This window comes from Pristiophorus japonicus, chromosome 21 (assembly GCF_044704955.1).
Source record: "Pristiophorus japonicus isolate sPriJap1 chromosome 21, sPriJap1.hap1, whole genome shotgun sequence".
NCBI lineage: Eukaryota > Metazoa > Chordata > Chondrichthyes > Pristiophoridae > Pristiophorus > Pristiophorus japonicus.
The window spans coordinates 35975134-35992741 of NC_091997.1; the positions used below are offsets into that span (position 1 = coordinate 35975134).

General features: G+C 50.4%; 1 protein-coding gene across 1 annotated transcript in view; it reads right to left on the reverse strand.

The window, feature by feature from the left end:
• Positions 1-5869: 5869 nt before the first annotated feature.
• The window catches only part of LOC139233942 (insulin-like growth factor-binding protein 4), a 73600-nt gene continuing 61861 nt past the window's right edge, over positions 5870-17608 (reverse strand). The window contains exons 3-4 of the mRNA XM_070864626.1: positions 12147-12275; positions 5870-11326 (exon numbers count right to left, since the gene is read on the reverse strand). Of these exons, the coding sequence (XP_070720727.1) occupies positions 11189-11326; positions 12147-12275 (267 nt within the window). The 3' untranslated portion in view covers positions 5870-11188. The remainder of the gene's footprint in view (positions 11327-12146; positions 12276-17608) is intronic.

A 17608-nucleotide genomic window follows, 5' to 3' on the forward strand; every position in this document is an offset into this window, starting at 1 on the left:
TAAACCTGGCCTTGCTGGGCTGTTTGGTGTGATGGGTTCGATTTCCTGGTCCGGGGAGGTGTCATTGGTCCTTTGGGTGTGTGTTATGGGCTCGAAAAAGGATTGGTGTCTGCTGTGGGTTGTTCAGGGAAGTCTGTGAACTGCAGCCTCGTTTGGTCCAGGTGCTTTCTGCAAATTTGTTATTGTCTAGTTTGACTACAAACACCCTACTCCCTTCTTTAGCTATCACCGTGCCCATGATCCATTTGGGACCATGTCCATAGTTTAGCACATACACAGGGTCATTCAGATCAATTTCCCGTGACACAGTGGTGCGACCATCGTTTACATTTTGTTGCTGCCGCCTGCTCTCTACCTGATCATGCAGGTTGGGGTGAACCAGCTATAGTCTGGTTTTAAGTGTCCTTTTCATGAGTAGCTCAGCCGGGGGCACCCCTGTGAGCAAGTGGGGTCCCATGCGGTAGCTGAGCAGTACTCGGGTCAGGCGGGTTTGGAGTGAGCCTTCTGTGACTCATTTAAGGCTCTGTTTGATTGTTTGTACTGCCCGCTCTGCCTGCCCATTGGAGGCTGGTTTAAACGGAGCCAAGGTGACATGTTTGATCACATTGCGGGTCATGAATTGTTTAAATTCGGCACTGGTGAAACATGGCCCGTTGTCACTGACCAGTATGTCAGGCACGCGGTGGGTGGCAAACATGGCCCTCAGGCCTTCAATGGTGGCTGGGGCGGTGCTTCCCGACATTATTTCACATACAATCATTTTGAAAAAGCATCCACCACCACCAGGAACATTTTACCGAGAAACGGGCCTGCATAGTCGACCTGGATCCTTGACCATGGTCTGGAGGGCCAGGACAACAAACTTACTGGTGCCTCTCTGGGCGAGTTGCTCAACTGAGCACACACACTGCATTGCTGTACGCAGGACTCTAAGTCAGAGTTGATAACGGGCCACTACACATGGAATCTGGCTATCGCTTTCATCATTACTATACCTGGGTGTGTTCTGTGGAGATCCGAGATGAACGTCTCCCTGCCCTTTTTGGGTAGCAGTATGCAGTTACCCCACAACAGGCAGTCTGCCTGAATGGACAGCTCGTCCTTTCGCCGCTGGAATGGCTTGATTAGCTCTTGCATTTCAATGGGGATACTGGCCCAGCTCCCATGCACTACACAGTTTTTTACTCGGGACAGCAGAGGATCTTGGCTGGTCCAAGTCCTAATCTGGTGGGCTGTGACAGGTGATTTATCATTTTCAAACGCTTCCATGACCATCAACAAGTCTGCGGGCTGCGCCACCATCCACAAGTTTGCAGGCTGCGCCATTTCCACCCCTGTGGTGGGCAATGGTAGCCAACTGAGAGCATCCGCACAGTTCTCGGTGCCTGGCCTGTGGCGGATGGTATAGTTATACGCTGATAGCGCAAGTGCCCACCTTTGTATGCGGGCTGAGGCATTAGTATTTATCCCCTTGTTTTCAGCAAACAGGAATATGAGGGGATTGTGATCGGTTTCTAGCTCAAATTTGAGGCCAAACAGGTACTGATGCATTTTCTTTACCCCGAACACACATGCTAATGCCTCTTTCTCAATCATGCTGTAGGCCCTCTTGGCCTTAGACAAGCTCCTGGAAGCATAGGCAGCAGGTTGCAACTTCCCTGCAACGTTAGCTTGTTGTAATACACACCAGACTCCGTATGATGACGCATCACATGTTAACACAAGTCTTTTACACGGGTTATACAATACAAGCAGCTTGTTGGAGCATAAAATGTTTCCGGCTTTCTCAAAAGCATTTTCTTGGTTTTTTCCCCAAAACCAGTTCTCACCTTTACGCAATAATACATGTAGGGGCTCTAAGAGGGTGCTTAACCCCGGTAGGAAGTTACCAAAATAGTTGAGGAGTCCCAGGAACGACCACAGCTCCGTGATGTTCTGTGGGCTGGGTGCGTTCCTAATAGCCTCTGTCTTGGCGTCTGTGGGCCGAATACCGTCCGCCGCGATCTTTCTCCCCAAAAACTCCACTTCTGTTGCCATGAAGACACATTTCGACCTCTTCAGCCGCAGCCCTACATGATCCAGTCGCTGGAGGACCTCCACCAGGTTTTGTAGGTGCTCGACGGTGTCCCGACCCGTGACCAATATGTCGTCCTGAAAAACCACCATGCGTGGTACCAACTTGAGTAGGCTCTCCATGTTTCTCTGGAAAATCACTGTAGCCGACCAAATTCCAAATGGGCATCTGTTATAGATGAACAGTCCCTTGTGCTGTTGATGCAGGTGAGGCCCTTCGAAGACTCCTCCAGCTCTTGCGTCATGTAGACCGAAGTCAGGTCGAGCTTGGTGAACGTCTTGTCTCCTGCCAGCGTCGCAAATAGGTTGTCTTCTTTTGGTAGCGGGTATTGGTCCTGTAGCGAGAAATGATTAATAGTTACTTTATAATCGCCGCAAATCCTGACCGTGCCATCACTTTTGAGTACTGGAACAATCGGGCTGGCCCACTCGCTGAATTCCACTGGGGAGATGATGCCCTCGTGTTGCAGCCTGTCCAGCTCGCTTTCCACTCTCTCCCTCATCATGTGAGGTACCGCTCGCGCCTTGTGGTGAATGGGTCGTGCTTCTGGGACCAAGTGGATCCGCACCTTCGCTCCGGAAAAGTTTCCAATGCCTGGCTCAAAAAGGAAAGGAAATTTGTTAAGAACCTCATCGACATGTGATAGCGCTCGGATGTCATCCCAGTTCCAGCGGATTTTGCCCAGCCAGCTCCTTCCAAGCAGTGTGGGGCCATCGCCCGGGACAATCCAGAGTGGCAGTTCGTGCACTGTGCCCTCGTAGATGACCTTGACCATGGCGCTGCCCAGGACAGTGATAAGCTCTTTGGTATACGTTCTCAGTTTTGTGTGGATGGGGCTCAGGGCTGGTCTGAGTGCCTTGTTGCATCACAGTCTCTCAAACATCTTTTTACTCATGATGGATTGGCTAGCGGCAGTGTCCAGTTCAATGGCTATGGGTAAGCCATTCAATTTTACATTTAGCATTACAGGTGGACATTTCATCGAAAATGTGTGCACCCCGTGTACTTCAGCATTTGCCTCCTCTCTCTGAGGCTCGAAATTGCTTTGATCCACCATGGACCGATCTTCCTCTGCCACGTGGTGGTTAGCAGGTTTTGCAGAGCTAGCAGCTCATCTGCAAGCTCGTTGGAGGTGCCCCATTGTTCCACAGCTCTTGCAAACATACCCTTTGAAGCGACATGAATAGGCTGAACGGAAGCCTCCGCAACGCCAACAAGGTGCGAATTGCCTTGCATTTATCCTTTGTTGCGGACTCTGAGTCATCTGGGTCACCTGAGGCCTGCTGGCAGTTGCAGACTCGTGATCTCTGCCCTGTACATTTTTGCTCACAAACACAGTTCCAGTTAATTTAGGAACATTGCTAGCACTTGTGTGCTGAGAGATTTGTTTTGTGTTATCACTGGTGGACATAAATGCCTGTGCTATCGCAATGGCCTTACTGAGGGTTGGTGTCTCTGCAGTCAAAAGTTTTCATAGGATGGTCTTGTGGCCAATGCCCAGTACAAAAAAGTCTCTGAGCATTTGCTCCAGGTAGCCATCAAACTCACATTGTCCTGCAAGTCGCCTTAGCTCGGCGACGTAGCTCGCCACTTCCTGACCTTCAGATCGCTGGCACGTGTAGAACCGATACCTTGCCATCAGCATGCTCTCCTTCGGGTTAAGATGCTCCCGAACCAATGTACACAGCTCCTCAAATGACTTATCTGTGTGTTTCGCCGGAGCCAGAAGATTCTTCATGAGGCTGTAGGTCGGTGTCCCGCAGACCGTGAGGAGGACCGCTCTCCTTTTTGCAGCGCTTCCTTCTCCATCCAGCTCATTGGCTACAAAGTACTGGTCTAGCCATTCGACATAGGCTTCCCAGCCCTCACACTCCGAGAACTTCTCCAGGATGCCCACAGTTTGCTGCATCTTTGCGTTGGATTCGAATACTCGTCGCCAGTTATTGTGTTCCTAACACAGATGAGACTGCACACAGGGAGTTTAAAGTAACAGTGTCCTCAGTCTTTATTAAGACACTCTAGAGTGAGGAGTAGGCCTTAGGGGCCGGCTTATATGCAGTGCTCCCAAGGGATGCTGGGATCCCTGGGGACTTCAGGGAATGCACTCCCTGGTGGCGGAACATGGGAATGCATGCTTTGCAGATACACAACACAAATGGGCGATGGTTGTGGGAGAGGAGGCCACCAGAGAGATTGCCCCATGGGGAGACAGGAGCCCAAACATTTCTGGGCAGTGGACTTTCCAGGCAGACAGCTCGCAACTCAGGAACATTCACACACAGGTACAGCAAGCAATTAGGAAGGCAAATGTTGCGTTAGCCTTTATTGCAAGGGGCTTAAAGTATAATTGTAAGAAAGTCCTGCTGCAATTATTTAGAGTACTGTGCAGTTCTGGTCTCCTTACCTAAGGAAAGATATACTTGCCATAGAGGGAGTGTAATGAAGGTTCACCAGACTGATTCCTGGGATGGGGGGGATTGCCTTATGAGGAGAGATTGAGTCGACTAGGCCTATATTCCCTAGAGTTTAGAAGAATGAGGTGATCTAATTGAAACACATGAAATTCTTGCAGGGTAGATGCAGAGAGGATGTTTCCCCCGGGCTGGAGAGTCTAGAACCAGGGGTCAGAGACTCAGGATAAGGGGTCGACCATTTAGGACCGAGATGAGGAGAAATGTCTTCACTCAGAGGATGGTGAATCTTTGCAATTCTCTGCCCCAGAGGGCTGTGGAGGCTCAGTCTTTGAGTATATTCAAGACAGAGATCGATAGATTTTTGGATATTAAGGGAATGAAGGGATATTAAGGGATATGGGGACAGTGCAGGAAAGTGGAGTTGAGGTAGAAGTTCAGCCATGATCTCATTGAATGGCAGAGCAGGCTCCAGGGGCCAAATGGCGGGGCAGGCTCGAGGAGCTGAATGGCCGACTCCTAACCCCATGTCCTTATGTAGCTCTCCATAGAAATAGAAGCAACTGATCAGCATAAACACCACAAAACCCAAGCGTTGCCAGATTTACAGTCAAATCACCTTCAACTAACTCAGTCATCGGCTGAGTGCCCACCGTCCTGAGCTGAATTTCATTGACCATTTCGAGGGGTTTCCCAACCCCGACAGAGGTGGGAAGCGGCACAGGAACGGCGTGTAGTTGAACACAGACCATTAGTGGCGTGAAAAGTAATCATTGATGGAGCTGATCAGCAGAGTCACAGCTACACAGGGAGAAAGACTTGCATTTATATAGCACCTTTCATAACCACTGGACGTCTGAAAGAGCTTTACAGCCAATGAAGTACTTTTGGAGTGTAGTCACTGTTGCAATGTGGGAAACACGGCAGCCAATTTATGCATAGCAAACTCCCACACACAGCAATGTGATAATGACCAGATAATCTGTTTTTTGTTATGTTGATTAAGGGATAAATATTGGCCAGGACATGAAGAGAACTCCCCTGCTCTTCTTCAAAATAGTGTCATGGAATCTTTTACGTCTCATCCGAAAGCACTCCTTCAGCACTGCGCTGCAGTGCTCAAGTCTCTGGAGTGGGCCTTGAACCCACAACCTTCTGACTCCGAGGCACGTGTGCTGCCCACTGAGCCACAGCTGACACTGGAGTGCTCTTCACCACCGCAGGACATCGCAAAGCGCTTTGCAGCCAATGAAGTACTTTTTATTTGAAGTCGCTGTTGTAATGTAGGAAATGCGGCAGCCAATGTGGTGATGAGAAAGGGAAGAGCAGGTACTGCGGAGAGCCTGGGCAATGCGCAGGAAAGGACACAGCACGAAACGGAATCCATTGTGTCAGCTTTTATTACAATTCCAATACTTTACAAAAACACTCTAACATTGTACTTTTAAAAAGGTTCTGAGAATATCACAGGTATTACAGATTGCCACCAGTAACCAGTAAGTGTAAGATATAGATCTGATGTGCTGCTAGTCACATGATCCCAGTATTTGTACAATCCTCCTCTGCCCAGTCCTCACACTCTCTCACAACACCGAGAAGGTCTTTGCCCATCAAAAATCGCAACGATTGAAGTTCCAGCCTGCACCCCACTCAACAGCAGAAAATCACACCAATTTTTTGTTTACATTTTGCCCCACATCAAACGTGAGGTGAGATGGAAAGACCAACTCGGTGAATGGATGGCATGGGTTGGAGTGATGGGGGGGGGGGGGCATGGGTTGGAGTGATGGGGGGGCATGGGTTGGAGTGATGGGGGGGCATGGTTGGAGTGATTGGGGGGGGCATGGGTTGGAGTGGAGGGGGGGCATGGGTTGGAGTGGAGAGGTCCAATCACACGCTCCTTTCTAGAGGTCCAATCACACGCTCATTCCTTGATCTCCTAGAATGCCCAGGGTCTTGCTCTGCTTTGTGAGTTCCCAGAAAGGTTGACCCAGACAGCTGTGATTGGCCCACTCTGGGAACGCTAATGGCCACAAGTGTGCAGACTACGAACAAGCCTAGAGCTTCACAGAACCAGGCCCAAGGTCCCTGTCTCCAGCTAGCACGCTGGCTGCCTATTCCTCTTACAAAGTGTGAAATGGGTTTCAGCATCAGGAAGTTATTGAGGAGACGGAAGGTTGGTGCGTTAAAGCCAAGAGCAAAGGCAGGGTATGAAGGGTTAAAGGTTTAAAATGGTGCGACAGAAACAAGGTGCACCAGCACCCATCAGGCCTATGTAGGGAATCTGCTCCTGGTGGTCTTATGGAGTGGGACCTCCACCCACTGCTGACCTCACTGTAACCTGGGTCAAAGGTCATTTGCAGGATCATGACAACCAAAGAGGGAAATTAAGAAGAAACAGGAGTAGGCCACCTGCCCCCCCACCCCCCCAAGCCTGCTCCGCCATGCAATAATATCATGGCTGATCTGATCTTGGCCTCAACTCCACTTCCCTGCCCACTGCCCATAACCCTCAACTCCCTGCAACATGGGAAGAGACAGGAGCTGCGTTAAAGGGGCGGAGAGACCCCAAGGACGGGAATATGTGTGTCACTGAAGATACCACCACCAGGTGCCAATATAGCATCTTTCTATTCCCACACCAGCCAGCCTGCGCCCTGCCCCGCCCCCTCAAAGTACAATTGCCAAATTGGTGCTGCCTGGGGAGGAGGTTTGAGTTGTGGTGCTAGGCCCTCGAGGAACGGGTTTCACACATGGTCTGGCCGCTTATGGGTAGTGTGGGAAGGGGCAGAGCCATGTGCCTCTGGCTCCCCGTGTTTGTGTTCTGTTCTCCTGGGATCCACCAACTGAGCCCAGCTGCACTGAATCAACATTTCTGGGGCACTCCGAGCTGCTCGGTGCGACACAAACTGCAGCAACTGGGGACAAGGGGACATTCACCACTTGCAGCTGTCTCGACCATTCTCCCTCCCTTCGGCACTAACACAAATCCTTTCCGCTGCTTGAGTTACTGATCCTGTGGAGTACCTGTTGCCTGAGTGAGGGACTCAGTGTGAAGCAGGATCAGGTTTCACCCTGTCACGGTTTAATCCCAAACTCAGTGTATGGGGCCCACCCTGTCGTGGTTTAATCCCAGGCTAAGTTTGGGGCCCACCCTGTCACGGTTTAATCTCAGGCTCAGTGTGTGGGGCCCACCCTGTCATGGTTTAATCCCAGGCTCAGTGTGTGGGGCCCACCCTGTCACGGTTTAATCCCAGGCTCAGTGTGTGTGGGGCCCACCCTGTCACGGTTTAATCTCAGGCTCAGTGTGGGGTCCACCCTGTCACGGTTTAATCCCAGGCTCAGTGTGTGGGGCCCACCCTGTCACGGTTTAATCCCAGGCTCAGTGTGTGTGGGGCCCACCCTGTCACGGTTTAATCCCAGGCTCTGCACCATCGCCTGTTGCAGTCCTGGGGCAGGTTTTTTGTTCTGCAAACACTCGATGTGCAACTGGAGGCTGGTGAACCGGGATCGTGACCTCACTGCAACCAGCAAAATGTCACTTGTGTTCCTTGACCCGACCATTCCCAGAGAATTGATTTTTTATTTTTTATACAAGGGCCTAATTCACCTTCCTCTTTGCAGAGTTTGCAGCTCAATCCCCCGTGATGGTGACAATGGACCAGTCCAATCCAGTTGGGGGAGGATGGGCCAGTCCAATCTCCCAATTGGGAGAGCATGGGCTCGGCAATCACGCAGTTGGGGGAGGATGGGCCAGTCCAATCTCCCATTTGGGGGAGGATGGGCCAGTCCAATCTCCCATTTGGGGGAGGATGGGCTTGGCAATCTCCCAGTTGGGGGAGGATGGGCCAGTCCAATCACCCAGTTGGGGGAGGATGGGCCAGTCCAATCACCCAGTTGGGGGAGGATGGGCTCGGCAATCTCCCAGTTGGGGGGAACGAGGTGGATTTGATCATTCAATGAATCTGACGGTTACATAGAATGTCTGAGTGTTATGCAGTCCCTCGGAGCGAGGATCCACAGCACAGAAACAGGCCATTCGGCCCTACTTGTCCATGCTGGTGTTTATGCTGTAGTCGAGCCTCCCCATCGTGCCCCCATATCCCTGCATCCCCTTCTCCCTCCTGCACACCCACTGTGGGTCAATGTCTCTGCTTCACCCAGTCCCCATCAGCCCTGCAAGTTCAGATCAGGTGTGTAACTGTGAGCCACACAGTGAGAGAGAAAGAAAGTGATAATGTAGGGAAAAACTGAAAAAAGCTCATATTGTATTCCTTTACAATCCCATCATGAGCTGGGTTGGTATTTCCTCCATTAAAATGTACGGGTATCAGTAGAACCAATGCAACACTGAGTATTCACTGTGGGCTAACGGTCTATTGGAGAGGTTGCGATAAACTCTCTCAGCTCACAATCCTTCCTTCACATTTCTGCTGTTCTAAACAGGACCAACAGGATGCAAACCTTGACCAGCACTAGGGAATCCTTCCCACCGTACGATAAGCAGCGAGGAGGCGGTTGGACCTTCCATGGTCAATCTGTGGCTCAGACCATGCCTCGGGCTCCATCGAGAGATGCTGAACTCCTGCTGAGCCAGGAAACCAGAAAGGAAAATGGCGACTGGACCGACCCTCAAAGCAGGAGACCATGGATACTCACGATGCTTCATTAGACACATTAAACTACCCCTAGCCCTCTCCCCATGTTTGCTCAGGGACCACGGACTGTAGAGCACCAGAAACAACCAACCTTCTCCGTCCACTGGCCTGGGCCCATAGGTCACAGACTGCTTGCCCCTCACTACCTCCGACACCAGTCAACATCCTCCCTGCATCAGATATCCCGCTCGCTCACCACCCTCTGGATGAAGATGATCTTAGATGGAGTGCTTATTCTCAGTGCTACACCCAGGGAACCTGTCCCTCGCCCCGCAGCTCAGAGAGATGCGTCACCCTCTCTCTCTCGCAGCTTAAAGCTCCACGAGGTCCATGACCATGGGGCAGAGGGGTGAAGCGCCCCTCACCTCTTAAGGGCTTACGCTCCCGGTTTTGGTTTGCTCTCAATGTTTTCTGTCCCAGCTGATCCCGGCTATACGTTAGAACCTGCTTCTTCCCATCTCCTCCTTGTTGTCCTGTCAATGGGGGCTTGTCATTTGCTGATGGGTTACACCTATTGAAGACTGATTTTAAACATCCTGGACTCCAGCGAGGGAAGGGCTCACTGGACAATTAAGAGGTTGAACAATGCAGCTTCCCAAGAAATTGCTAAATGTTCCAACGAGAGACCATGGGGTTGATTTTAACAGCGAGTGGACATTGTGTGGGTGAGGGGTGTGATCATGTCACTTTGAGGGTTGAGCTTCTTTCTCCATATTCCCTCTGAGCCGCGTTCCAACATTCACAGGCAGCCTCGCGATCAGGGAGGGCGGAAATTGCAAGGACTGCGACACGGAGGCAGACCATTTCTGTGGGGCCAGGAGGAGCGTTGAGAGAATAATGGAGGGGCATTTTAAGGACCCCTGGTTGGGCTACTCAACGCCAGGTGCCAATGGGCACAGCACACTCTACACCCACTGGCACCTCGACATTGTGTCAGGGTCCCAGGAACGATTAGTATGTTACAAAGAGGTTCCCATCTGAAACAGGCAGGTGACTGGGCCGCCCATCAGGAGGCCCCAGCCAAAATGACAGTAATGGAGAGGGAGCGAGGCGTTAAGTGAGTTGGTGATTTTTGGGGTGATGCCGCCAGGCAGCGGAGTTAATACTGCTGACCCCACCCCTGATAGTGGAGAATGTTACATGTACCTGCGTGTGCCCTTTGAGCGATCACACTGCCGGTGTTTCAGGGGGAAGGAGTCAGACTCGAACACCAGCGGCTGGGAGGACCCAACTAGTTTGTATTTGATTGTTGTAAATGAAACTATTTTCTTTGGGTTGTTGATGGAGTTAAACTGAAGCTAATTTTTCTTGGAGCTGGGTTTGCTTCGGGGAGGGGGAAGAGGGGAAGGTGCCCAGTCCCTCAGGTTCTTGGCTTTCTCCTACATTGTACACTGGCATCCATTGGCACAGTCTGGCACCCACAGCACTGGCACCCACTGGCGTGGCACTGCTACCCACTCACACGGCACTGGCACACACATCACTGCCACACTGGCACCGGCACACACTGGCACCCATCGCACTGGCACCCACCGCACTGACACCCACGGCAATGGCACCCATGGCACTGGCACCCATTGGCACACACTGGCACTGGCACCTGCTGGCACACACGGCACTGGCACCCATGGTCTGGCACAGCATTTGGCCGCACGCCACGGACAGTGTTACACCCAGATGAGCTGTGGCTACCTATTAGATATTGGCTTGCTGGAGCGTGAGATTCACACAATAAGCAAAGAGGTCAGAACAGAGCAAACCCACAGGAAGGAGCGTGAGGATCATGGGCAGGGACATCTGAAAGATATGGAAAGTGGAAGACTTTATACAACAGAAACACCCCGTCAGGAGCAGACAAGCTCAGGAAGGCCATTCGATCAGCAAGGCAGACGATGAGAGCGACTGGAGAGGGTTGGCTGGGCTGTGGCAGTTCTCCCCTGCATCTGACACCAGGCACTGACCCAACGTGTGCTCGATTCCCCTCCTCACTGCTCACGGAGAGCACACGGACACAGGGGCTCCTGCTCACGCCTGCTCACGCCCGCTCAATCCTGCGCCTGCTCCATGAGGAACTGATGGCAGTCGATGTCTCCCTTCACCTCGGGAGACCCAATGAGTTTCACGCCCGTCTTTGGGGCGACACACCAACACTTTCCGCGCTGCCCATCCAGCGACGGGTGACACTGCAGAACAACAGAGAGAATGAGTTCCAACATTAAGCAGATCGGACACATGGATTCCACAACACAGTAGCTCAGTAGGCCATTTCCAAATTTAGAAACTCGAGGAGTGACGTTCTCAACATCTGGACCCTTCGATTGATTAAAGCATTCCTCTCAGAGATTAGTTTGGGACAAACTCAACCCAATATCTGTTGGGAATGTCTCAATAGTGCAAAAATACTATTGTTCGATGAGACAGTGTAGAGGGAGCTTTACTCTGTATCTAACCTGTGCTGTACCTGCCCTGGGAGTGTTTGATGGGACAGTGCAGAGGGAGCTTTACTCTGTATCTAACCCGTGCTGTACCTGCCCTGGGAGTGTTTGATGGGACAGTGTAGAGGGAGCTTTACTCTGTACCTAACCCGTGCTGTACCTGCCCTGGGAGTGTTTGATGGGACAGTGTAGAGGGACCTTTACTCTGTATCTAACCCCGTGCTGTACCTGCCCTGGGAGTGTTTGATGGGACAGTGTAGAGGGAGCTTTACTCTGTATCTAACCCTGTGCTGTACCTGCCCTGGGAGTGTTTGATGGGACAGTGTAGAGGGAGCTTTACTCTGTATCTAACCCTGTGCTATACCTGCCCTGGGAGTGTTTGATGGGGTAGTGTAGAGGGAACTTTAATCTGTATCGAACCCCGTGCTATACCTGCCCTGGAAGTGTTTGATGGGACAATTCCTGGGGAACTTTCCCGGCCGATGCGGATGAATTCAGGCTCTCAGCCGGTGAGTTACGCTGAACCTCAGCTGTTGCATTTGATGATAATCGGCGATGAAATAAATACCTGCTTTGGATGAAAGAATCCTTTCCTGTCACAGTTGGGGATTGGAATCTGGTACAAACTTTCGTGCGTCTGTCGCAGGGACATGGCAATCCTCTCCAGGGCTCGCTGCAGCTCCCCATAGCACGGACCCTGAAACAGGAGCAACACACACATGATGCGCCCGCTCTTACTGACCCTCGGACAAAACAAGTGGACTTTGGTGCCCCAAGAGAAAGGGATCTCAAAATCTGCCATTACTGAAGGAGGTGAAAGAATGATCTCCCACAATAATGCTCCCGATTTCTCCCCCGCTGTGTTTAGTGCCCCTAATACACAGAATCTGTGACAAGACACACACACACAATGCCGTCCTGTCCTTCCCCAAGGCCTGGCACGGGGTCTCTCAACATGAGGCCCAGTCCCTCCCTCATCGGCCCGTCTGCCTGTGCATTGGGAAGGCGCGGGGAGGAGCAGGACTGGCTCCTGTGTGACGGGACGGAACTGGAGCGAAGGTTCGAGACGTTTACAGTCTGCAGTCTGGAGCAAAGGCGGTTCACAGGAGAGCTCGACATAGATACATAGAAAATAGGTGCAGCAGTAGGCCATTCGGCCCTTCGAGCCTGCACCACCATTCAATAAGATCATGGCTGATCATTCACCTCAGTACCCTTTCCTGCTTTCTCTCCATACCCCTTGATCCTTTAGTCATAAGGACATTAACCCCAATAACATGTGCTTTAATGTTGCACACCAATCTCTTGTGTGGGACCTTGTCAAAAGCCCTTTGAAAGTCCAAATACACCACATCCCTTGTCAACGCTAGTAGTTGCATCCTCAAAATTTCCAGAAGATTTGTCAAGCATGATTTCCCTTTCATAAATCCATGCTGAATTGAACCGATCCTGTCACTGCTTTCCAAATGCGCTGCTATTTCATCTTTAATTAGTGATTCCAACATTTTCTCCACTACTGATGTCAGGCTAACCGGTCTATAATTAACCGTTTTCTCTCTCCCTCCTTTCTTAAAAAGTGGTGTTACATTAGCTACCCTCCAGTCCATAGGAACTGATCCAGAGTCGATAGACTGTTGGAAAATGATCACCAATGCATCCACTATTTCTAGGGCCACTTCCTTAAGTACTCTGGGATGCAGATTATCAGGCCCCGGGGATTTATCGGCCTTCAATCCCATCAATTTCCATAACACAATTTTCCGCCTAATAAGGATTTCCTTCAGTTCCTCCTTCTCACTAGAGCCTCGGTCCCCTAGTATTGCCGGAAGATTATTTGTGCCTTACTTCGTGAAGACAGAACCAAAGTATTTGTTCAATTGATCTGCCATTTCTTTGTTCCCCATTATAAATTCACCTGAATCTGACTGCAAGGGACCTAAATTTGTCTTCACTAATCTTTTTCCCTTTACATATCTATAGAAGCTTTTGCAGTCAGTTTTTATGTTCCCGGCAAGCTTCCTCTCATACTCTATATCCCCCCTCCTAATTAAACCCTTTGTCCTCCTCTGCTGAATTCTAAATTTTTCCCAATCCTCAGGTTTGCTGCTTTTCTGGCCAATTTATATGCCTCTTCCTTGGATTTAACACTATCTTTAATTTTCCTTGTTAGCCACAGTTGAGCCACCTTCCCCATTTTATTTTTACTTGAGACAGGGATGTACAATTGTTGAAGTTCATCCATGTGATCTTTAAATGTTTGCCATTGCCTATCCACCGTCAACCCTTTAAGTATCATTTGCCAGTCTATTCTATCCAATTCATGCCTCATACCATCGAAGTTACCGTTCCTTAAGTTCAGGACCCTAGTCTCTGAATTAACTGTGTCACTCTCCATCTTAATAAAGAATTCTACCATATTATGGTCACTCTTCCCCAAGGGGCCTCGCACAACATGATTGCTAATTAGTCCTTTCTCATTACACATCACCGAGGATGGCCAGCTCTCTCGTTGGTTCCTCGACAGATTGGTCTAGAAAACCATCCCTAATACACTCCAGGAAATCCTCCTCACCGTATTGCTACCAGTTTGGTTAGCCCAATCGAAATGTAGATTAAAGTCGCCCATGATAACTGCTGTACCTTTATTACACGTATCCCTAATTTCTTGTTTGATGCTGTCCCCAACCTCACTACTACTGTTTGGTGGTCTGTACACAACTCCCACTAGCGTTTTCTGCCCTTTGGTATTCCGCAGCTCCACCCATACAGATTTCACATCCTCCAAGCTAATGTCCTTCCTTACTATTGCGTTCATTTCCTCTTTAACCAGCAACGCTACCTCACCTCCTTTTCCTTTCTGTCTATCCTTCCTAAATGTTGAATACCCCTGGATGTTGAGTTCCCAGCCTTGGTCACCCTGGAGCCATGTCTCCGTGATGCCAATTATATCATATTCATTAATTGCTGCCTGTGCAGTTAATTCGTCCACCTTATTACGAATACTCCTCGCATTGAGGCACAGAGCCTTCAGGCTTGTCTTTTTAACACACTTTGCCCCTTTAAAATTTGGCTGTAATGTGGCCCTTTTTGCTTTTTGCCTTGGGTTTCTCTGTCCTCCACTTTTACTTTTCTTCTTTCTATCTTTTGCTTCTGCCCTCATTCTACTTCCCTCTGTCTCCCTGCATAGGTTCCCATCCCCCTGCCATATTAGTTTAATCCCTCCCCAACAGTACTAGCAAACACCCCCCCTAGGGCATTGGTTCCGGTCCTGCCCAGGTGCAGACCGTCCGGTTTGTACTGGTCCCACCTCCCCCAGAACCGGTTCCAATGTCCCAAGAATTTGAATTCCTTCCTTCTGCACCACTCTTTAAGCCACGTATTCAGCTGAGCTATCCTGCAATTCCTACTCTGACTAGCACGTGGCACTGGGAGCAATCCCGAGATTACTACTTATGAGGTCCTACTTTTTAATTTAACTCCTAGCTGCCTAAATTCACCTTGTAGGACCTCATCCCATTTTTTACCTATATCGTTGGTACCTCTATGCACCACGACAACTGGCTGTTCATCCTCCCCCTCCAGAATGCACTGTAGCCACTCTGAGACATCCTTGACCCTTGCACCAGGGAGGCAACATACCATCCTGGAGTCTCGGTTGCGGCCGCAGAAATGTCTATCTATTCGCCTTACAATAGAATCCCCTATCACTATTGCTCTCCCACTCTTTTTCCTGCCCTCCTGTGCAGCAGAGCCAACCATGCTGCCAGGAACTTGGCTGCTGCTGCCCTCCCCTGATGAGTCATCCCCCCAGCAGTACCCAAATCGGGATATCCAATGTTAAAAAGGTGACGGATAAAACATTATCGTCTTATAATCCAGGAAAGTGGAACCCGAAGCCAGAAATTCAAACTGGTGAAAAGTCATTTACAACAGGAGAACAATTTGTAATGATGGAGCAGTTTGGCAGTGGAGGCCAACAGCCAATCAGCATTCAGCGGGATATAGAGTGTAAGGGTGCGGGAGGGTTTCTGTATTAAAGTGAGAACCTTCAATGGGAGGGTATTGATTGAAACATGCTTCACACAGTTACATAAAATGCTACAGATACAGAGGACGTCCGTCAGCCACTGGGAAAAGAGGAAGGTTGATCGAGATTTCAGGTGCAGACACAACTGAGGGGCTCCATCCAGACACTGTCACACTGGGGGTAATCCAGACACTGTCACACTGGGAGTAATCCAGACACGGTCAGACTGGGGGTAATCCAGACACTGTCACACTGGTGGTAATCCAGACACTGTCACACTGGGGGTAATCTAGACACTGTCACATTGGGGGTAATCCAGATACGGTCACAATGGTGGTAATCCAGACATGGTCACACTGGGGGTAATCCAGATACGGTCACACTGGGGTAATCCAGATACGGTCAGACTGGGGGTAATCCAGACATGGTCACACTGGGGGTAATCCAGATACGGTCACACTGGGGTAATCCAGATACGGTCAGACTGAGGTAATCGAGACACTGTCACACTGGGGGTAATCCAGATACGGTCACACTGGGGGTAATCCAGACACTGTCACACTGGGGGTAATCCAGATACGGTCACACAGGGGGTAATCCAGATATGGTCACACTGGGGGTAATCCAGATACGGTCACACTGGGGGTAATCCAGATACGGTCACACTGGGGGTAATCCACATACGGTCACACTGGTGGTAATCCAGAAACGGTCACACTGGGGGTATTCCAGATACGGTCACACTGGTGGTAATCCAGATACGGTCACACTGGGGGTAATCCACATACGGTCACACTGGTGGTAATCCAGATACGGTCACACTGGGGGTAATCCAGATACGGTCACACTGGGGGTAATCCAGATACGGTCACACTGGGGATAATCCAGACACTGTCACACTGGGGGTAATCCAGATACGGTCACACTGGAGGTAATCCAGATATGGTCACACTGGGGGTAATCCAGATATGGTCATACTGGGGGTAATCCAGACATGGTCACACTGGGGGTAATCCAGATACGGTCACACTGAGGGTAATCAAGACATGGTCACACGGGGTAATCCAGATACGGTCACACTGAGGGTAATCCAGATATGGTCATACTGGGGGTAATCCAGACATGGTCACACTGGGGGTAATACAGATACGGTCACACTGGGGCTAATCCAGATACGGTCCCACTGGGGGTAATCCAGATATGGTCACACTGGGGGTAATCCAGATACGGTCACACTGGTGGTAATCCAGACATGGTCACACTGGAGGTAATTCAGATATGGTCACACTGGTGGTAATCCAGACATGGTCACACTGGGGTAATCCAGATACGGTCACACTGGGGGTAATCCAGATACGGTCACACTGGGGGTAATCCAGATATGGTCACACTGGGTGTAATCCAGATATGGTCACACTGGGGGTAATCCAGATACGGTCACACTGGGGGTAATCCAGATATGGTCACACTGGTGGTAATCCTGACATGGTCACACTGGGGTAATCCAGATACGGTCACACTAGGGGTAATACAGATACGGTCACACTGCGGGTAATCCAGATACGGTCACACTGGGGGTAATCCAGATACGGTCACACTGAGGGTAATCCAGATAAGGTCACACTGGGGGTAATCCAGATACGGTCACACTGGGAGTAATACAGATACGGTCACACTGGGGTACTCCAGATAAGGTCACACTGGGGGTAATCCAGATACGGTCACACTGGGGGTAATCCAGATATGGTCACACTGGGGGTAATCCAGATATGGTCACACTGGGTGTAATCCAGACATGGTCAGACTGGGGGTGATCCAGACACTGTCACACTGGGGGTAATCCAGATACGGTCACACTTGGGGTAATCCAGAAAGGGTCACACTGCGAGTAATCCAGATATGGTCACACTGGGAGTAATCCAGATACGGTCACACTGGGGGTAATCCAGATATGGTCACACTGATGGTAATCAAGACATGGTCAGACTGGGGGTAATCCAGAC